We start from the raw sequence: 23,070 nt of genomic DNA, 5'->3' as shown, positions 1-23,070 counted from the left end.
AAGGTGATTGTTGAGAGGTGGGGTCTGTACTCCCTCCTCTTGGTTATAGATAAGCCTGTGACCATGGAAGAAATGATGCTATGTGACTTCCAAGTTGAAGCTATAAAAGGCAATTTAGCATCTGCCTGGTTCTTTTGGATACTTGCCCTTGGAAGCCAGTTCCCATGCTATGAGGACACCAAGCCACTACATGAAAAGGCCACGTGAAGGTGTTCATCCACCATTTCAGTCAAGTTCCTGAGAACCAGCATCAGATACCAACATGTGTGAACACAACTGAGCCTTCAGGTGGTTCCAGCAACCCCAGTGAAGGCCGAGTGGAGCCGCTTGAGCTGCTCTCACTGAACCCTGCCCAAAATGGTGATTAGTGAGCAGAATAAATGTTGTTGTTGGTTTAAGGCACTAAGTCATGGGCCATTTGATAATTAGAATAACATACAGACAATACCCTCAGAGAACTTACATTCAATCCAGGTTGACAAGCATGTTCACAAATGACCATATGCCGAGCCATAACACAAGTACCTGAAGAGAAATACAAACACAAATGGATGTGTGTGTGTGTGTGTATGTGTGTATATCCTAGTTTATGCATACAAAATGTCTAAATACAAGGGGAGACTTCTTTGTGTTTCTATATCCTCTGTATTCTTACATTATACATGAGCGTAATTACTGTTGTAATTTAAAAACCAGTTTAAAATTTTTAAATAACAATTTAATAAATTAAGGGGGAAAAAGTTAACAAGTGCTGCAGGTACCCCATGAGGACTGCACTGCAACTGAGCTATTGAAAACAGTTGCATTTTATCTCTCTGTCCCTCAGTTTTCACACCTGTATAAAAATAGTACCAACTTCAGGGATTGTGTGGAAAAGTACTATAGCGGTACCTGCGAAGAGTAAGCACTCAGTAAATATTAGTGAAAATATCTCAGAAACCCTGAGCTGCTGAGCACTGGCCTGCAGAATTAGACTGTTGATTAAGGAAGAAAGACATTCTTTCTATCTTATATCAGAAGAAGAAGAAGAAAAAAAAAAAAGGAACCCGCATCCTTATGCACTATTGCAAGGCAAGGGTATATGACAGCTTTGACAACAATGTGATAATTTCTGCAAATGCCACATTTACTCACACTTTCCAAAATGTTAAAAGAGGCCAGTAAATTAAAACCTCCCATCCCACTTCTCCATTCTGCTTCCCCTCCTTCACAGAGCTCATTGGGTGTGACAAGTTGTCTGCGTAATTCAGATGACTGTCATCCACAGGTCGAGGAGATTCATGTTTACGATAGTTTTGCATCTAACTTTTAGGTCCTTGTACTTTGAGAAACTAGATATTGTTTCAATTTTAAAAGGAGCACCGATCTTTCCATGTGTTTTCATATGTAGTTTTTCTATTCAAGTTATATGCGAGAGGGGGGGGGATAGGACACCCAAAAGATCAAGTGGAATAAATTTTTAAAAGTTTGTTACAGCACGATCTTGTTCCAGAGGTATGAAGTGTTGCAGTCATTTAAGAGGATTGAAGAAGGTGGAGTTGCCCCTTAGAAGACATGATGCAAGAGCATTATCATGGTGTTTTCAAAATTGACAGTGAGTTATCTTACAAGTTTATAGATTTCAGGGTAATGGCATCATCATTCTGCTCGCAAAGGCAAATGAGTAATGAGTAGTTCCTCTCTGACTCAGGAACTTCGGTTGTTGTTTCCTGTTTGGTTTAACTTACCCAATTATCTTAGAAACAGAAGAAATGTTATTTCAACTCCTTACAAGAGGCATGGCTTGACTTTTCCCCCCCTATGAACCACGTATTTCAACTCATTCAAAATGTGGGCATTTCCTTTCTTTAACTTACAACAGATACCACCTACTCAAATTGCAAGAAACTCTCTACACCAACAATGAATTTTTTAAAAAGTAAACCTTTCCAAAGAATAGAGAAATCTCACAGAAATCTGTGTGGTCATGAGCCAACCCATTAGATTTTACTAATTTAGCCACTTTAAATCCCACTAGATATAAAGTGAGGTGAGATTAAATAAACCAAGAAATCGGTTACTTAGGTTGACTTTACTTTAAAACAACCAGAAATACAGCCCCAGTAACTCACAGTCTGTTGTTAAGCACAAATAACACATCTTCTACCCTTAACCTCACAAGCTATATATGTTTCTCTATCACTGAAAGAGCCCTTTCAATAATCTGATCAGAACCAATGTGATAACTGTTCTAAACTTTATCTCCTCTAAGGTAAGGAATTTCTACACTATCTTAGCCATGCCACAAAACATGCTGGGATCTGCATATGCATGCACATACGCATACACACACACAGCCCCACACCTAGTACAGAGAGTAAGCATTCAAACCTGGCTGGTATGTGTTTGTTTTACTTGTCTATATGGTTATCAGTTAGTCTACTTTCTAGAGCCTGGGATGCAGTGGAAAGTTTGAGCTGTCTCTAACTTGCTTTCCATAACAGTATCTACCCACACAATAGGAGCTTATTAGTGCCTGAAAACAAAGTTTATTCAGAATCCAAACAGTTAGAACAATAAAATGAGCAATTCTAGTTTTATGGCAAAGAGGGAAACTATAAGTAAAAAAAAATTTTTTTCATAAAAAAAGTTTGTTTTGAATGCCAAAGGGTCAGTATATTCGCAGGCTACAGAAGTGATACCTGATGTTAATAATGTCTGATGTTTGAATGTTGGCCCCATAATCCAGGCACCTCTCTCCCTACCCCTAAGAGGGATGGTTTCAACCACAGTACTTCAGAAATTTTATTGCCAAGAATTAACAGCTGTAAGCCAAAAACACCCAAAATGCCATAGGCAGGTACAAACGAAAACAAAAAGTAAACAAAGCAACAGAGAAAGCCAGTACCTAGTGACATCTCTGCCCTCCGAAGGAGTTCACGTGTCCTCACTGCACCCTGACTCTGGAGTCTGACAAACTATTTTTCCTCTAGTAGTGCCCCCTTGCCCTCAAGAAGACCCTTTGCTTGCCTTGATCTTATCTGCACCGCCAGGCCCATCTGGCTATTCCGGTTGTGCTGCTTCCAGTGCTCCCTGTACCAGGAAGCACTGCTGGAATTCAAGAGACTTTCAAATCAAGGGACTTGTAAACAGCACTCAGTAGCCATTTGGCTTTGAATATTGTATATTAATTTTAATGTGTAAGACAGGCTGAGAAAAATAATCAAAGAATCAAAGTCTCTTAAATTCTTTGAGCCTCAGTAACCTCACCTGCAAAATGAAGATAATACTTTTTTCAGGGTTGTCCTGAAAATATGAAAAAATGCCCAGTGCTGTGCCTAGCATATAGTAACTTAAAGAAGAAAAAAAGAAGCCCAGTTGCTTTAGTAGTAGTAGTAATAATAGTAGGAGTAATAGCTGTAATAGGAAGAGTAATGGTAGCACTAACTTTAATAAAGAGATTTGGAATGCTATGAGAACAAACAGTGGTGAGAAGGACACCCAGCACATCATGGGCTGATCCAGCTAAAGAGCACTTGTGGCAAACACTGGGATCCCAAAGTTCAAGAAGTCTGAGTCAGTGAAGTCTGCACCCTAGCACAGCAAGATGAACCTGCAAAGGCATCCTGGAGAAATGGCAGCCTCGCCTCAGCCTTATCCGTGCAGGTCTTCTTTAATGAGGCTATCCACAGGTGGGATCCATTCCATGAGGTCTCTCTATGAACCTCAAACCAAGCTCTAGAGAAGTTGGCCCTGCAGCCAGACCCCAGATGAGGCCTTGGATCCAGCAACAGACACCCAAGGCTTTTGTTCAGGAAAAAAAATCGTTTATAGATTTTTCTTTTGAACATATGTTAGATAACACTGAGAAAAGACCGCAAAATTTAAAGAGGCCATCATCACCATAAATAAACAGAGAATAAAGTGTTTCATTTTCCCATTGCTTCCCAGAACCTGGCCAAGCTTGGCTCAGAGGATTTACTGCTCGGTCATCCTGGTACTTCTGGAATCCCAGTGTGTATCTGACCCATGCATCGTAACACATGTGTCCACGGGACTGGGCAGCCTCAGCCATACACAGCTTTGGCCTCTCTCTCCTTCAGGCTCTAAACCACTGCTCTAGGCTAATCTGAGTGCCCTTTCTGTGTACTATGTTATGCCCTGTACAACAACCAGAATTTTTCTCCCCCCACCATATTGTAACTGCCCTTTCTCATCAATATTTTTCATGAGACTGTGTGGCAGTTTGAAATTATTTTATGAATCCCTGAAAGAAGAAAATTATGTTTGTGGACTGGTCTATTCTGATGGGTGTGAGACCTTTTCAATTGGACTACAGCAGTGAGTTTACCACATAGATAGGTGGCTGACCTCTAGGATCAACCAGGGAGACTGCCATCAGCAATGAGCGATGTTTTATCTAATCAGTTGAATGCCTTAAAAGGGAAGTGATTTTAGCATTCAGAGAGAATTTCCCAGCTTGTCTTTGTACAGCCAGCATCTCCCGGAAACTCATCCAGGACCTTCATTGGACTTTCATTGGAGTACCTGGTTTGCTACCTGTCTGCAGAAGCTGGACTTGTGCATCCCCATGGTCATGTGAGAGACTCTTATAAAATCTCATACTGTTTACAGATACCTCCTGTTGATTCTGTTCCCTAGAGGACCCAGACTAATACAGTTACATTACATTTTCCCCATGTATATCCATATTCTTAACCTTGTAATAGAGGAACCATCTTGTATTGGTACTATTGACCACCACTGAAATCACTGTAATACAGTCCCCGGATTTCCCTCTAGTCTTCTTTCAATTGACATTAACCTCATTGGACTACAATCACATGTATAAATCAGCAATGTTGATTATGTGATTATGCTCACTATAATGTGTTACCATCAACTCTAACCATTTCCCCATATGTACAATCCCCCTTATTAAGCATTAAACATACATTCAGCATCAGCTCCCCCTTTCCAACCCCCATTCTATCTCCTAATAACCTGTACTTTATATAGTTTAATTTCATGAGTTTACTCATCATATTTAGTTCATATATATACACTGAATTTTTTAACCCAGGTAGCCAATTTCAGCAAATAACGTTATAAAACAACCCATTTCATTAATTATGGTGCCTCATTTATATTAATCTTTTCTATATTCTAGTTTCCATTTCCAGCTTTTTTTAAAAGATTTATTTTATTTATTTATTTCTGCCACCCCCTTGTTGTTTACACTTGTAACAACAAGTGTCTGTTGTCTTACTTGTCTCTTTAGGAGGCACCAGGAATTGAACCCAGGACCTCCACTGTGGGAGAGAGGTACCTAATCACTTGAGCCACCTTTGTTCCCTGCTGTGTTGTATCTCTCATTATGTTTTTTCTTCTTGTGTCTCTTGTTGCATCAGCTCACTGCACCTGCCCATCATGTCAGTTCGCTGTCTTGCTCATTTTCTTTAGGAAGCACCAGGAACCTCTGTTCCCTGCTTTGTTGTGTCCCTCATTATGTTTTTATTCTTGTGTCTCTTGTTGCGTCATCTTGTTCTGTCAGCTTGCCGTGCCTGCCCATCATGCCAGCTTCCTGTCTTCTTTAGGAGGCACCAGGAACTGAACCGCAACCTCCCATGTGGTAGGCAGGAGTGCAATCACTTGATCCACATCTGTTTCCTTTATTTATTTTTATTATATAATAGCTCTGATCTTTAACCAGTACTATAATAGTTATTAATATTGTTGTTTTTTTTTCATTTTTAGCAGATTTATGGAGCTATAATTCACATACCATACAATTCACACTTTTAAGGTATACAACAAAATGATTTTTAGTATATTGACAAGGTTTTACATCTATCACCATAATCAATTTTAGTACATTTCACTACCCAAAAAAGCCCACTCTCTTAGCCATCAACCCCCAATTTCCCCATCCTCCCAGTGCCTGCATATCAGTGGGATCATACAATATTTGTCCTTTCGTGTCTGGCTTCTTTCACACAACATGATGTCTTCAATGTTTGCCCATGTTGTAGCATGTGTCAGAAATGCATTCCTTTTTATGGCCAAATAGTATGCCATTGTATGGCTATAACACAAATTGTTTATCCATTCATCAGTTGATGGACATCTGGGGACCTTTTGGCTATTGCAAATGGGCCTGCTTTTTTAAGTTGACAGTGGGTGGCCTGCCAGCACCCTTAGGCTTATCCCTTTCCTTTCACAGGGCATGTTCCTTCTCATCACCACATTTACAAACTATTTTCTCCACAAGGGTCTGTCTGACAAGAGGGCTTTGTGAAAGGACTGCTTCCAGGAGGGCTCTTTGCTTATGGCCCTGGCATACTTAATTCCATAACCAATGGGATGCTTTTTCCTCACTTGAGCCTCCTGTTAGGCCACATTGAGACTTCATGGAAAGCAGTCTCTGCCTCTCTGAGCCTTCTGGATTCCCCCCTGAACTCCCATTCTCATTCCTGGCTGTACCCCACCTCCTCAACTCCCTGGATTCATTTGCTTATTGTATGGATAAGTTAGGATGCTTGAGGCTGTATCAGCAAAACTTATTAGCAATGGCTTAAGTGACAAAGATGCTTATTACTCTTATATACTGAGTTTGGAGATTGGCAGTTCTAAGTTTGCTGCCGAAGATCACCAACATTGTAAGGAGCTGAGCCCTTTCTGTCTGTCTACTTCCTGGTATACTTGCCGTTCACTCTATGTATAGGACCTCATAGTTGCAAGACAGCTTCCATGGTCCAGGCAGCACAAACTCACCCCACCACATTCAAGGCAGGAACAAGGGGCAAGTTCCTTGCTGATGCCTTATTTATTATGGTGCAGTATCCATCCGAGACACCTCCTCCCCTTATGATCCATGGGCCAGAAGTGGTCACATGGCCTCACCTCCTAAACCAATTACTAGACGAGGGGAATAGGCTCACCGTGTTTGGCTAAGACATAGGAGGTTTATCCCAGAAGGTGGCTGAAAGTCCCACCTTCCTAGAGCAAACTGGGTCTCAGCAAAAGCAGCACTGGGAAGTTGAGCTCACCACGAACTTTCCCCTCTGTCTCTTGTCCCTGCCTCTCTCTATTTCAGTTTCATTCTCTTACCAAAGATGGGCTTTCTGACACATGGTGAGCTTCTGGGTTTTTACATTTATTTCTTCTATCACCATAGAGGGGTCTAAACTTCTCTCTCTCTTTTATTGTCTTTTATTAGAGAGGTTGTAGGTTTACAGAGAAATCACACAGAAAATAGAGTTTCCATCTACCACTCCACCTCCCAATTATTAACACTTTATATTAGTGTGGTATCAGCCTGTTATTAACACCTTGCATTTGGTGTGGTATATTTGTTACAATTGATGAAGGAATATTTTTATAATTGTGCTATTAACTATAGTTCATAGTTTACCTTAGGGTTAACTGTTTATGTTAAACATGCTTAAAGATTTTTTTAAAAATTTTATTCCAGTAACATATGCAACCTAAAATGTCCTCTTTTAACTGTATCTCATATATATATATGCAACACAATTAGAATGCTTAAAAACACAACTCTGGAGCTAAAGTGCTTATACTCAGATTTCAACTCTACCATTTACCAGCTTTTAACTAGTGGGCTAGCTATAACTGCTCTGTGACTCAGTTTTCTTACATGTAAAATGGGTGTGCTATTATGATATCCCTCATAGGGTTGTTAAGATTAGTTAATAAAATTAATAACTTAGAGTAGTGTCTGACATATGGAAAGTGCTACAGAAGTGTTGGCTGCTGTCGTTACTCTATGTTAGTAGAGCAAGTCCTTGTAACCCTTATATTTCAAACACCTAGCTAGGAAATGTCCAAATATTAGCTTTCCTTCACTTCATTAATGGTACAAAATGTCTTATTTTGAAAGAGGGATATTTGAAAGACCAGGGCACAAAATTGGTGTCTGTAGGTAAAGGTGACAGAAAAGCACAACAGGTTGCTGCCAGTTTTGTCAAAGTGGTTACATTTCTGAGAACTATACCATGTCTACCTTGCCAGCTTCAATTTTGTCTTTCTCTGCTTCTTATTACCTGATATAAAGACTAACTAATACTGTGAACACATAAAAGAGTGTTCTAAGAATACAGAATCCCCCAACTTTTTGGACTGCTGGTTTTCTAGGTAATAAAGAGTCACTATAGAATTATACCATTCAGAACAATAACTATGATGCCAATTTCTGTGCAGTATTTGAAGTAGATTCACCATCAAGGAGAATTGGTGTTGCTCCCTAAACATCACAGGATATGGGTATCAAATGCAGAGAAGGGGTGGAAAGACTGAGCTGCATCTATGGCTTGTTAGTCATTCTCTGTTCAAGGGATGGAGTCATGTAGTAAATTATCACTCTCTCAATTTTAGTTTCCTTGATTGTTCAAGCAAATGCCAGCAAAAGGTGTTGGATTAAATGGGAATTTATTGGATCACGGTTTAGGGGCTGTTTTTCTGGGGCTGGCTGCTGGTGATCCTTGATCCTTGGCACCTCTGTCACATGGTAAAGCACATGGAGGCCTCTCCCGGTCACTCTGTCTTCTTTCAGGTTCTGTTGAATTTTGGCTTCTTGTTTCTGTGGCTTTCAGTCCATCTGTCTGAATTTCATTCCACTTATAAAGAACTCGAGTAATAAGATTAAGACCCATCCTAATTGAGGTGAGCCACATCTTAACTGCAGTAACCTCATCAAAAAAGTCCTACTGAACATCTTTCAAGATCTTGTGGTAGGTGCTAGTTTCTGAAACGTTATACCCAAAACACAAGCAACAAAAGAAAAAATAGATAAATGGGACCTCTTCAAAATTAAACACTTTTGCACCTCAAAGGACTTTGTCAAAAGGCTGAAATGGCAGCCAACTCAAAGAGAGAAAATACTTGGCAAGCACATATCCAATAAGAGTATAGCAGTTTGATATTATTGATGATTCCAAAAAGAAATATTGGATTATGTTTGTAAACTGATCTTTTTCTCTGGGCATATTAGATTACATTGGATTCAGAGGTTTACTTGATAAAGTAATTATTGTAAACCTCTTTTGCCAGTAGGTTGTTGAGTCCCCACCCACCAAAGGGTAGAAGGCATGGCAAAGGACAGAGCTGGGGTTTTTGATGTTGGAGTTTTGATGTTGGAGTTTGATGCTGAAGGCCCAGGAAGAGAGGAACCCTGAACCCAGAGAGATGGAGAACCCTAGAAGGGAGGAACCCAGGAAGCCTGAACCCTTGCAGATGTCAGCAGCCATCTTGCTCCAACATGTGAAAACAGACTCTGATGAGGGAAGTAACTTGTGCTTTATGGCCTGGTATCTGTAAGCTCCCACCCCAAATATATACCCATTATAAAAACCAACCAATTTTTGGTATTTTGCATCAGCACCCCTTTGGTTGACTTATACAAAGGGCTATTACCCATGATATACAGAAAGATCATATAACTCAACAATAAAAAGACAAACTACTCAATTTAAAAATGGGCAAAAGACTTGAAAAGACAAGTGTCCAAAGAAGCAATAAAAATGGTGAAGAAGTACATGAAAAAATGTTCAACATCACAAGCGATTAGGGAAATGCAAATCAAAATGACAAAGAGATATCATTTCATACCTTTTAAAGTGGCCACTATTAAAAAGTTGGAAAACCGTAAATGTTGGAAAGGATGTGGAGAGATAGGAGTGCATATTCAATGTTGGTGGGAATGTAGATTGGTATAGCCACTGTAGAGGACCGTTTAGCAGTTCCTAAAGAAGTCAAATATAGACTTGCTATGTGACCCAGCATACTGTAACTAGGTATATATCCAGAGCAGTGACATTAACAGACATCTGTACACTGATGTTCATAGCGCATTATTCATGATTGCCAAAAGTTGGAAACAACCCAGGTGTCCATCAACTGATGAATGGATAAACAAATTGTGGTATGTACACATGATGGAATTTTATTCAGCTGTAAGAAGAAATTAAGTCATGAAGCTTATGACAACATGGATGCACCTGGAAGACATTATGTTAAGTGAAACAAGCCAGACACAAAAGACACGATATGATTGTGCTATTACGAATTAAATATATTGTGTAAACTCATGGAATTAATACTTAGAATATAGGTTACCAGAAAATAGGATGGTAGAGAATGGAAAGCTAAAGGTTAATCTGTGCAGAATTGGTAAAAAAGGTTGTTTATAAATCTTTGGAAATGAATAGAAATGGTTAAAGTATATCATGTTGTTTGTAACTAGCAATGCTATTGTTTGAGTATGACAGTGATTGAAAGAGAAAGTGTAAGGTCATGTATATAACTAGAAGAAAAGCTAAAATCTGTAACATAGGACTGTGTAAAATAGTAAAACCTCATGTAAAACATGGATCGGAGGAATATTGCACATATAAGACTGATTTTACAAAATATAAATACAAATATACTAGAAAGAAGGAAAAAGAATAGCAGCTATGTACAGCAGGCGAGGCATAGAGAGAGAGGTGATGAATTTTGTTTGTTGGTTGGTTATTACTATTATTGGAATAATGAAAGTGCTCTGGGAATGATTGGGGTGATGAATACACAAATATGTGATTACACTGAATATCATTGATTGTACTCTTTGGGTGGAGTTATGCTTTATTAATTTGTAACAATAAAATGGACCTGTTAAAAAAAAAATCCTACTTAAAATCCACACCTACGGGAATGGATTAAGTTTAAGAATATGTTTTCCTGGAGTATATACAGCTCCCAAACCACCATACTGCCCCTGCAAAGTGAAGAAGTAATCTGCCACCCATTTAGAAAGATTTCCCTGCTTTCATTACCTGTGACTCTTTATAATAATATTTTACTATCAATTAATTAATATAAATTAGTTTTGCCCCCAAAAGTTCCCAAGTGCAAGTTTTCCTATTACCCAGAATTGGCAATTAGGGCCCCTACATCAGGAAAAAGGCTGGAGAACTGATAACACCTGGAGCCAGTCACCCCATTCAGAGCTAAGGGACAGATAAATGGCTCTGCTGCTGCCAACTGATACCCTAAATCGTACCTCTCCCTGTTAAGTCTAAAGGGAAGACTGGGGTGGGGCAAGAGAAGGTGGGAATCACCATGGTTGTAAGGTGGCCTTAGTAGAGGTGGGAAGGAAATGATGCAGCCATTTTTCCCAACCATTTCCCCGAAAGCATGCCTCTCACCACTAAGCCAAGTGCAGGCACAGCCAACAGTGTCCTTCTTAAAGCGGGGGAGGTTATGCCTGCTGGAGAGGAGTCGGCACTTCATTTCTAGGTTGGACATCTGCCCAAGCAGTCTCCTTGCCAATCTGCTCTCTGTACCCATTTGAACTGAGGCAGAAAGTGATTTGGAGAAGAGAGAGGGCACAGCCCTGGGGGAACCCACAGGCCTGCATTCACAGGCCAACTGGACTTGGGAGAAGCAGCCTCAAGCGTGTTCTCTGCCGTGCTGCATCCTAGCGGGCTGAAGAGGGCGCTGCCAACAGCAGCTGACTGGGGGCTGTTTACATGGCTTATTGCAGGGAGATCTCCCATATCAAAGGCTGTGCAGTTGGGGCCCTCTGGAGACTCACGTGTGGGCGCCTACCACACAAATGGCCTTAGCCTGTTGCTTGTCTGCATTAATGAGAGAAATGGAAAAAAAAAAAAAATTTACATGAAGGAAGGACCACCACTGTACTTGTCCTTTTCTCCTTCCTCCCCACCCAGATGACCAAAGATGTAGAAGTCCAGAAGAGAGAGAAGGAGATGGGCTCCCAGAGGCAGACCATATCCCTTTTCTTCTGATCCCCAAACCTTATGGCTGATCTGTGAGATTGGTTGGAGGGTATGCTTTTAAATAGAATTCAGGTCAATGCTTTGTAACACTAAATTGTTGGGAGCGGTGGTGTTTTCTTTTAATAGACAAAACTGACGAAAAAATTATCTCTGCCCAAGGAAAAAGAAAATTTGACAGAGCTGGAGTAAAGAGACAAAGAAAAAAGTATTACTTTCATATATATGACTGAGGCAAGTTCAGAGTATTCAGGAACCCCACTGCTCAAAGTAAACAAAAAAATATATGATATGGCCGTTAGGACCAGAGCGGTCCACTAACGTGGTCACCTGTTAAAAGAGAGGTGGTGGGGCACTAAATATACAACCCAGGTTGTATTTCTGAATAATATTTAGGAAACTCTGAATCAAAGAGTAAACTATCAATTAGGCCAGTACTAAATATGGTAGACTTATAGTTTATTATAGGAACGGAAACAAGAGTTTTAAAATTAGAAAGACCTATATTCAAATACCGATGTTGCCAGATGCTACCTGTGAGACATCTCTGAACTCCTGTAGAAAATGGGCACAAAAACACTTCCTAGAGGGATTATTGTAAAACTTAAGGATGAAATGTGACAGGCGCAACCCCTGGCAGATGACCGGAACTCGAAAAGTGATAGCTACTGTTATCAGCATTTTTGTCTCCATCATTTGTTTATCATCATCATTTCTTTCCAAGATTAATTATTGAGAAAGCACCAATAATATCTAGAGAAGTAGCAGCACTGGTCCAAAAAAAAATTTTAGCTGAAATTTTGACTTACTGAAATATCACCATAAGAATTATAGTTGAGTGCAGTAAAGTCCTCAAAATTGCAAGCAAAACTTAAGACACCCTGGTTTGTGAATACTGTCTGGATAAGAAAAATATAAAGTGTTGGGATTCACCCACCATCTATGCCTTGTCACTTTATATCAGGACTAGAAGGGCCCTTAAAGAGGAAACTAAGGTCCAAAGAAGCTAAATTGTTTAAGATTTGCCCAGAAACAATCTGATGACACCCTCAGCCCCACCCACCCTTCTTATGCCCCATCTATTAATTTGTCATCTCTGTTTCATACGTGTTTCAGTAATCTCTTACATTTAGGTGCCACCAAATTTCATCTTTTCTCTAAGAAAAGCTCCTAACTAAGATACCAGCACTGTTGCCTCTACTTGCGGTGCTGCATTCTGGGGAGCGTGCCTGGCTTGAGCGCATACCAGCCAGTGCAACCGGACATGGCCCTGTATTACCGGATAGGTATCTGATTTAATTAGAGTCGATTTGATTTGTGACCTCAGTTCTCTTCCTCCCCTGGGAAGTTTTCTGTTCATTCATTACTCCTTCAGTGCAGGGTGCATGTCAGATACAAACAAATCATAGAATTTGATCCATTTGACATTGTCCGTTTTAGAAGTTCTGATAAAAGTTTTCCTGAGGGAACTCAATTAAACTATTGGCTTAAACACTGTTTGGGGATCGATTATAAATCTGGGTTGCTCCTTAGCACCATTGGGAAAAATTTGTGAAGGTGAGAAAGTTTGCCTTCCACCCCCACCCTTATGCATCTTCCTGTCTGGGATCTGCCTTCACACAGTCCACACTCCCCAGAATCTGAGAACTTGCCTCCTGGTGGGTCATACGCTTAGCTCTGTCTGCTCCAAACCATTTTCCTAGAGACAAAGGGCTTATCATGACATTCATCTTCTCTCCCCACCCCAAGAGCTAACATTTACTGATTGCTTTATTATGCGCTAGTCACTCCTCTAAGGGCTTTACATGCATTATGTTTTTTAATTGCATGAGGTAAATCATATTACTCTCCTCTTTTAAAGAGGAAGAACATGGGTGTCAAAAAAAGAAAATCACCTTGCCCAAAGCCAGAGGGGATTCAAACGCGGGTCTGCGTGACTCCGGCACCGCCTTTTCATCAAAGCTGCTCTGAGTGCCTTGCAGACAATAGTGTGGGAGAAATGTTTTTGTCCGTGAGGAGAACAAGCTACAGAAACCCCAGGAAGTCTTCTTAAAAGTGAGATCCTCCAACACTTGCATCTTTTACAAAATAAAGATTTTGGGGGCCCCCTCCCACACTTTCTGATTCAAAATCACTGGAGGCAAGACCAGAAACCAATACTTAAACCTTCACTGGGTTGTTGTTTTTCCGTTTTGTTTTAATATATATAAAAGTTTGCGACCCACTGCTCTGTGTCTTTCTCCTTAGACACCGAAGTGTACTTTAACAAAGACAGGGCCCTGACCCCTGGTGGTCTGACGTAAAAGTGTGACTCTAACGTGCCGGGGACTTGAGGAAATACTGTGTGAAATGCTCAGAGAGCTCACCTTGTGGCTGGTTACTGATCTGGTTAAGTTTCAGCTGCCTCTGACTTGGCTCTAATTGAGACTTATGAAAGAGAAGGCACATAAAAGTAACTAGTATGCTGACCTTTTGGTAGTAGCTTCAAAAAGAGATACCCCAATTTTATCAATAAACGTTTATTGGTTGTCTATTTTTTGTTGATGATAAAAAGCTGAAAGGATAGCGTTCCTGCCCCCAGAAAGGCTAGGCTGCTGCTGGATACGGCTTTTTAAAAATAATAATAAATTAGGTCTCTCTCTCTCTCTCTCTCTGTCTCTTTCTCTCTCTCATACACACACACACACACACAGAAACACTGGGTAAATTTCCATGAGCTGTCTTCATAGTGCTTAACCAGTTTAAACTTAGCCTCTCACCAGCTCCCTCTTTTCTTTTCTTAATAAGAACTTTCAACTTTCTAGTCCAGTTTCTTTAATCTTTCTCTTTTCCTTGAAATGAAGTCGTACTCCTGTATTTATTGGACATTCCCGGCTATTACCAAAAATTATCAAGATTTCACAAACTCAGTATTTGCCTTGGTAGAATACATCCTCATTGCAAAAACTACTGACCCTATGGTGAAAGAAAGAACAAGAAGAGACCAACCTAGCAACGACAAGCAGAATTCCAAAATATTTAGAAAAGAAACCCCCCATGAGTCAACCAGCTTACTCATTAAACACTTGGATTAAAATTCCCAGCACTAAATCCCTCACTATTTTGTGGGTCTAAATCATAAAAACTTTATTAAATCTTGTTCAATGCCTTCTCCCAAAGCAAAGAAAATAGTGCATAATTAGTATCAGCCCACACTTAAAAGTCAAAACGGTTAATTTATCATAGAAATTTAGTTAGCAAATCTCAGTCCAGTGATTCCTCCTAGTCTCCAAGCCAGAGCAAATGAGTTTCATCTACTCTGCTCTACATAAATCTATAGCCCCCTGCAACGCAACAGGACACTAACATATTGTAAAGGAAATACCCTTACCCTAATTTATAACGGCCACCTTATCTTTCCTAAAGCAAATTCTCATCTATTTATTACCTGACATGGACAGACTGTCTAGTATCAAATAGCTTACAATTAAAGAGAGAAACAGCAGCATAACTGATTCTTAAGCCAAGTATAAATGAAAAATCAGTGTTCTTCATTTTATAATGAATCAAGTAAAGAAATAAACTATTTATCTGTAGTCACTGCCAAACAAATGTTTCACATGTGGCTGTTTAAGAGACCCTCATCTTCCAGCATTTAAATGCTACTTCTAAAATCTAACTACAAATTTTACTTTACTTGCTTTTATTTTTAGGTTAACAATGAGTGTAATGTAATTATAAACAAGGTACCTTCTGTAATTTTTTTTTAAGAACAGAACTTAAGCCATACTTTTGGTTAACTTACTTTGGCTCTGCAAAGAAAAAACTTACCTGAGTTTTTTCTTTGAAGGAGAACAGACATTTACATGGACTATTCTTTTTAACAGAAAACCATGTTAGTTTTTGTCCATACGACATTCACTTACAGTCCCTAGAAACAATTTATAGAGGTAGTAAATTTGCTACATGCACAGCAACTAGCACATAATGTCATATCATGGAAATTTTCCACACACAGATATAGCCTCGTGATATGGTTTGGAAAACCAATTACTTTCGAGTTGTGGAAAATAGAACCTGTTCTTGCCTTTAAGGCATGATCTTCCACCTATAGTCATTGACGTTATCCTGAACCTTTACCCACTCTCCCTAGATTACTTTGAGTTATTTATTATGCATGATCAGTTGAAAGTTAATATGTTGTAACCTCATAAAGAAAAAAAAACTTTTTCTTGAATTTGTTCTTTCTTAATGGCAAATGCCGCTTTTGTTTACCAAATCACATTTGAACTATTTAATTACTGAGCTACTAAAAATAAAGGCGATTTTTATAATAACAAACATGTTGGAAAACATTGCAGCCTTGACCAACCATATGTGAGATAGCTGTCATCAAATATAAAACAATTATAGGGAAAGAAATGGTAACAGTTGAAAATTTCACCCACCCCTGTAAAAGAAATCAAGTTTGTCTTACAGGTTGCCTCTAACAGAACTATCATGTTTTCCTGCCCATTCCTAGTCAAAGCTTTGTAGTTTGTGTATAAAAGGATACATCATTAAGAAACCGCCACTTTAGCACATACTCCCAATCCCCTGTCTGAAACCCTCTATCTCCTCTTAGGAATCCAGCTTAATGTGTGTCCTCATAGCTCAGTCTGTCTGCTCCAATGGCTTCTTCCCAGGCTGGTTAAGAGGTGCATTCCTCTACCCAAATTGTTCTAAAAGGCTTCAGGATCAAACCAACCTTTGGCTCAGGGTCTCCTGAGAGACCTCAATGCAATCTTGCCCCCTTTGCTCTACCCCTACCTTTCCTGTAGTGCTGGGACTGGCTGGAGGAAGGCAGTAAAGGCAGCGCGCTGCACTGGGGGAGATCCGGGCCGGGCACATAGCCTGGGGAGCGGCACTGAGTGAGCAGCTGGAAGAAGAGAAAGAGTAACTCATGTGCCTCTGCAAACATGATATGGTGCCAACAAAAACATCATTCTTTTTTTCCCAAGAAGTTCAAAGTGCTTTGCAAATATTAACTCATGAGCTCAAGTAGTCAAGGAGCAATGATTCCATTTTCATACCCTTAAAATAATCCCCTGCTAGCAAAGTCACAAGGGCATTCCATTCATTGCTTAGTTTTCCTGAAATATTTATGGAGCACCTACTATATACTAGGCACTGGAGACAGGAACAGACAGACCAGTTCGGAGCTCCTATGGGACTCTTTCGAGTCCATGGCCCAGTCTGTACACCAAGGACCCAGCCACACTGCTTACTACGCTGAATACACTTTATTTTGACCCAAATTGTTTAATGGATTGTGCTCCATTTCTCAGCATGACTATAATGTGCTAAGTGCTGAGCAAACACTAAAAGAAACTTTTTAAGTGACCTGTAAATCTCATTATGATTATAGGAACTCGGAAATATCAATTCAAAGTACTTTCTTTTAAGATGCCATAAACAACTCTTTACAGTGAGCAATCCTTGTCTCTTTTAATGTTCGTGGAATTGCTAAAGGGGGACAAGGAATTAAGGTCAGTAATATGCCAAGCAGTTTACATAAATAAACTACATTTTTGAAATGATTAATCAGATGAGCAAGCATAGTTGGTGAATCAGAGTGCCTTTATCCATAGGTTTTCTTCTGACTCTCTTTTGATTTTATGCAACAAAATGTCAGGTTGGCTGTAGAGAGGGATTGATGCCCTTCTTAAATGCGTCTTCTTAAGCAATGAATTCCAGATATTTGAGAGTATAGATTATCTAAAAAGAAGGCATGGCTACTTTTTAAAAATACGTGGATTTCTGATGAATCAGAAGGGATTCAAGCTGTTGTCCTTTAAAGATGCTAGGTAAGCTTACTAGTGTGTTCAGGGAGTCACTAACCCAAGCCAGGTCGTGTTCTTTAGGCTGAACATAATGTTGTTGCAGCTATCACTCAGAAACTTACGCATGTTAATAGTCAGAGGCTATTATAACACCACTTAAAACACAACTCCCCTCCCTAATAAATGCATCCCTGACTAAACAGAACATAATCAAGGTGCGATATTGATCCACCATTCCAGTGTATTAGTTAACACATGCCCAGTGGAATTCAATCTCCACATTTTCACAGTTAAATACCATCTACATTTGGCCCCAAATTACCCTTCCAGCTTCACTTCCATCCTCCCTATTCTCTCTGCATAACCCTAGTATGTATTTTCATAATATTGTACTTGCTTATCTGGTTCCCTTTGCCTTAAAGCCTACTTACCATACCTTAATATACACATCTCCACACATACATACACTTGGCCCACCTGGAAACACAGACATCCTTCTGTCTTTCCCATTTTCTTACAATCAGCTTATAGTGTATTTATTTACCTATATTCACACTTAAAGCCTGAATACATTTTGTATATGGATCACATCTTATTCCTTTTTATCTTCAGCAATTAGTGATTAAATCCTTTGTTGAATTTGAATTTCCTATCACATATCAATAGAGCACTTACTGAGCCTGCCAAGGTGATCAATTACACTTGGGTTTACTCTTCAGCTGGAAGCACAAATGGGATTTTAAAAAACCTTTTATTAGGGAGAGCTGATAATAAAGAAAATAAAATCAATTAAATAAATTAAGTTAAAAGCAGAGCTAGTATTTTCAGTTAGAGAGCAAGTGCACTGATATCAACACCACTGTCACTCAGTTTTTCACTTCTTGGATGGTCAACAACTTAAGAGCTGGGACTATGCTCTACTCCGTTTATGATAAAAGCATCGAATGGAAAGCAGTAGATTCGGTGGGCACTCAGAGGCGGCTAACTACTTGTGACAATAACAGTGCTAGCTGAAGCTACTTGTTTCTAGTTTCAAATAAAACAGGAGGAGAGCAGAAGGGAGGGGTAGAGAAAGGTCCAGAATGAAAAGAATAAAATGAAAAGGAGGGATTGGATTGCTGTAAAAGATTATCCATTGAATTAATTTTTTGCCATTTTTTTCCTCTTCATTAAAATGAGAAATACAGACATTCTCATACAAAACTTAATGATAGGCACTCAAAGATAAATACTGCTTAGTGAAAAAGTTTCTATCTCTAGAGCTCCTTAAAAATTATTTTGAGGGCCTCCTAACTTCTTTCAATATATTTGGAAAGGTTCCTTCATTCCCTATATTTGAAACATTAATATCTGTCTTCCAATTTTTTCCAAAATAAATTTCAAGAACTCAATAATTTAACGATGTTGCTAACTTGTAATAGTTTGTACTCCTGTGTGAGGCTGTGAATAACATGTATGTTTAAAGCCTCACACTTTTAATGGGAACCGTAAAGTGCTCTTAAATGCATCATTAGCTCCTTCCTATCCTCACAGCAACCTTTTAAGGTCCATAGGACGTCTTTTTATGGACGAAGATACTGAGTATCAGAGAAGTTGATTTATCTTGCAGAATTAGTATATAAAACCACGAAGTCTGACAATTCTCCCAGAGTTCTTTCTAACACATCATACTATGTGAACACTTTTAAAAAGTTATTGGAGATGCAGCTTTGAGTCTTTACTTTTTTTAAGAATGCTGGCCCTGGGTTTTTTGGTTTTTGTGGGGTTTTTTGTAATCATTTACTCAGCAAAAGATGTACATGTGATATGCGATGATGTTCCCTGGATACCTGGAAATTCTGTAAGAATCCAGACGTCATTTTATTGATGTAGTCCATGATTAATTAGACCCTATCAACATGCAAGAAAATACTAGTTTTCAGACAAGACCAAAAACTTCCAACCTAAATTCTTGAACCGACCATGTTCGTTCAGTTTTTCCTGCCATGTCCAGCAGAGGGCAGGATGCAACCACCAACTGCCAACTAGCTGTAGCCGTTAGCCCAGCTGGTGGGGAGTTTTGGGGCTGTAGAGCAATCATTTTCTAGCCTGGATCTTTAAAGAGGTGTGGGCTTGAGCTGAGAAAAGGGGCTGTGGGGTACAGCCTTGGAAATGTCAGGAAAAACTGTGCTCTGGAGCCTGCCCACAGTGCTATTAATACTTATCTTCTTAAAAAATCTTGCTGAAGAGGCTACACTGGGGGAATAATTTTTAAAATACCATGATAATTCCTGCTTCTGGCTTTAGGCTGTCTCAGGTCACAACTGAGCTTCTACACTCATATACCCTGATCCGGGTCCCCCATCTCGGACCATCCCTCTCTTTGTCCTTCTGTCCTTGAGAACTCCTCATGGTTCTTCATTGCATGGCCTCCTCTGTCTGTTATCACAGCTCAGCCCCTCCTGTGTGGGCATAATGTCCTCCTGCCCACTTATGCAATCCTCTCTCTCCTTAGACCTGACTCAGGGTGCACATCATCCGAGAGGTTTCTAGAGACATTCACCAAGTGAATTACTAGGTGATGGTTTTGCGCCAGACCTTGGGTTCTAAAAGGACATGAACTAGTTCCCTGGCCTAGAAAGTTTTTCCTTCTAGACAGGGATTACCATATAACAACACAGTAAATGCAAAATGGAAATGAGTAAGGATAAATTCAACAGTTCACAGGAAAAACCAATGCCTCTGAAGGTGGCAGAAAAATTATAACAAATCTTCTATCCCAGTGTTTTCAAAGTATGGCCTTAACGTTTGTCACTGGTACCTCAAAGACTTCCAGGGGAGGGTGGGGGAGGAGGGAAGGATGGCACCCCATTCCCCTCCCTTCACTTCCCCCCAACCAAATAGCAGCAATTCCATTTTCACCTGTGTTTGCAATACATTATCTGGATACCATATAAAGATATCCTTTAAAGAAAAGAGAATACTAAGTAAATCAACAATCCATCTATCAATAATAACAAAATAGATTTTAAAAGCAGTTTATCATGGGTCTAAAACCCAAAGGCCTTTCTTTACAGTTAAGGATAACAAGTCTGGAGAAGATGAAAGCCCTGCAGGAGGCTGCAGGCTGGTGGGGGAGGGAACAGGGACTTGAATCCTTGTCTCTAGCCTAGACCCAGCCTGGGAAAAGTTGGGCACGGTTTCCTTAGGCAGGTGATATTTGAGTTGAACTTTAGCTGATGACTACAAATGAACCTGGTGAAGCACAGGAAGGTGAAGGAAGACACTCCAGGCAAAGAAAACAGGATACACAAAGACCGGGAATAGGACAAGAAGACGAGTGTGATGACACATGGAGGTGATGGGGGAATATGGAGAGGCAGACCTGAGGCCTGATCATCCAGGTCCTTTTAGATCTAAGGATTTTGATCTTACTCTTCAAAGAGGTGGAAACCCACTGAAAAAAAATTTAAGTGCTGGATTAGAGGAGGTAACTGGGGCTACGGGACATGATCAGATTTATTGAGAAAAGTTCTCTGTGACCAAGAAAATAGAATGGCAAGGGTTACTAGAGGACCAATTAAAAATATTGCTTTGAAAAGGGGACAAATGATTTTTTTAAAATTTGCGTGGTGACTGAAATGGTGATATTGAGAAGAGCAATAGATTGACAGGACTCAATGATTGGTTGACTCTGGGGGCTGAAAAAGAGAGATGTATCAAGGATGACTCAAGATAACAGACTATACCACCCACTTCTCCTCCTATTGCAGTCATCCAGTGCCCTCCCCCATTCCTCCTCCTCATTCTTTTGGAGTTTTCAGCTCCTAACTCTCTGTCAGCTCTCCATCTTACCATAATTTTTGATGATTTAAATATTAGCAGATATCCTTCCATTATCTTAGTGGCTCGGTTGCTTGATTTCCTCTCCTTTAATCACTTTTTATGTTGTTTTACTTTATCCATCACTTCCAATAGACATATCCTTGAACTTTCATTACCATTAAGTGAAATTCTCCATAATCTCATTTGCAAACACCCCCTTTTAGTAACCACAACTCCGATAATCCTTTGACTTTACCAGGTTCTATATTCCATTGATTCCGCTGCATTTTCTCTGTCCCTCACTTCCACTACTAAAGAGCTTAAATTCCAGGTCAATCGATGCTATCATTTTCCCATATAACTCCAACTCACTTAGCCCTCTCTCATTTCACAGAATCTCTTGGCCAAGCCACAACTGTGGTTAAATCCATTCTCCATCAAATCCATACCTACATCCAAGTACCTGGGCATGGCTAAAGAAAGCACAAATTGTGTTGACTGCTCACACATTTAATTTATGATAGCAAACTTCAAATGGACCTTGGATGTTGCTGGCAATTATAATGTAGTTCCCTAGTCAAGTCTCTCCTCCTTTTTCCTAGAGAGCTATTTATATCTTGTCTCAAAATTCCAACACCTCTCTCCCCATTATTAGTCTCGTTTCTGCCACCTTGCACAACTTAAGGGAAAACCATTTGTATAGATGGCAATAAAAATGGTGATCCATGGAGTTGCCAAATAAATGAATACATACATACATACATAAATAATTAAAGATGTGTGCCAGATATCTCATGTTTGCTCCTTAAGTTTCACTCTCCATTGTTCTCCCTGCTCAATGCCCTAAGAGGCTGACCTATGAAGGCTACATCAGCAGGGCTCTCATGGCCTCTATCTTTCTTTTTTTTTAAAAAGTTTTTTAAAAATTTATTTTATTTATTTCTCTCCCTTTCCCCCCCTCCCCAGTTGTATGTTCTCTGTGTCTATTTTGCTGCATGTTCTTCTTTGTCTGCTTCTGTTGTCAGTGGCATGCAAATCTGTGTTTCTTTTTGTTTCATCATCTTGTTGTGTCAGCTCTCTGTGTGGGCGGCACCATTCCTGGGCATGCTGCACTTTCTTTCACACTGGGCGGCTCTCCTTATGGGGTGCACTCCTTGCATGTGGGGCTCCCCTACGCAGGGGACATACCTGAGTGGCAGGGCACTCCTTGCACGCATCAGCACTGCGCGTGGGCCAGCTCCACACGGGTCAAGGAGGCCTGGGGTTTGAACCGCGGACCTCCCATGTGGTAGACGGACGCCCTAACCACTGGGCCAAGTCCACTTCCCCCCTCTATCTTTCAATATGCAATCTATGGAGAAACCTAGAGGGAAATATGAGGAATAAAGGAGAATTGCTTTCTAGGTATTTATTTTACTGGTTCCATCTCTGCAAGTTCGTCAAAGCCTGTCTACGTCCCTCAACTGAAGTCAGTTCACTGGCCTGCAGTATAGGCCTCATTCTCCTAATGGGCTTTGATGCCCTCTTCTCCCACCCAGGCACTTCTTGTCTAGTGATATTAGCAACTCCATTGCTGATGAACCTAGGTTCCTGCGTTATAACAATTGTTTGACTACACCTCTCCTACATTTGCTGTACATTTAATTAATACATAATGGACACAGTGAAGAGCACATGACCTTTGACTAAAG

At 40.0% G+C, this 23,070-nt stretch overlaps 1 protein-coding gene across 4 annotated transcripts in view; it reads right to left on the bottom strand.

The window, feature by feature from the left end:
* Nucleotides 1-16,678, bottom strand: part of CYTIP (cytohesin 1 interacting protein) — a 66,263-nt gene extending 49,585 nt beyond the window's left edge. The window contains exons 1-2 of one of the 4 annotated variants that reach the window (XM_071216430.1): nt 16,563-16,586; nt 464-525 (exon numbers count right to left, since the gene is read on the bottom strand). Coding sequence is in view for 3 of the 4 variants with exons in the window: in XM_058300896.2 (XP_058156879.1) it covers nt 464-525; nt 15,585-15,615 (93 nt within the window). In the remaining variant the exon portion in view is untranslated. Of the gene's footprint in view, nt 1-463; nt 526-2,887; nt 2,913-15,584; nt 15,642-16,562 lie in introns of those variants that run through there. The other 3 variants (XM_058300896.2, XM_071216429.1, XM_004453924.4) reach the window with 3 other exon arrangements.
* Between the last annotated feature and the right edge of the window lie 6,392 nt (nt 16,679-23,070).

The sequence above is a fragment of the Dasypus novemcinctus genome, chromosome 7, assembly GCF_030445035.2.
Source record: "Dasypus novemcinctus isolate mDasNov1 chromosome 7, mDasNov1.1.hap2, whole genome shotgun sequence".
Classification (NCBI taxonomy): Eukaryota; Metazoa; Chordata; class Mammalia; order Cingulata; family Dasypodidae; genus Dasypus; species Dasypus novemcinctus.
This window is presented reverse-complemented; position numbering and strand designations above follow the sequence as displayed.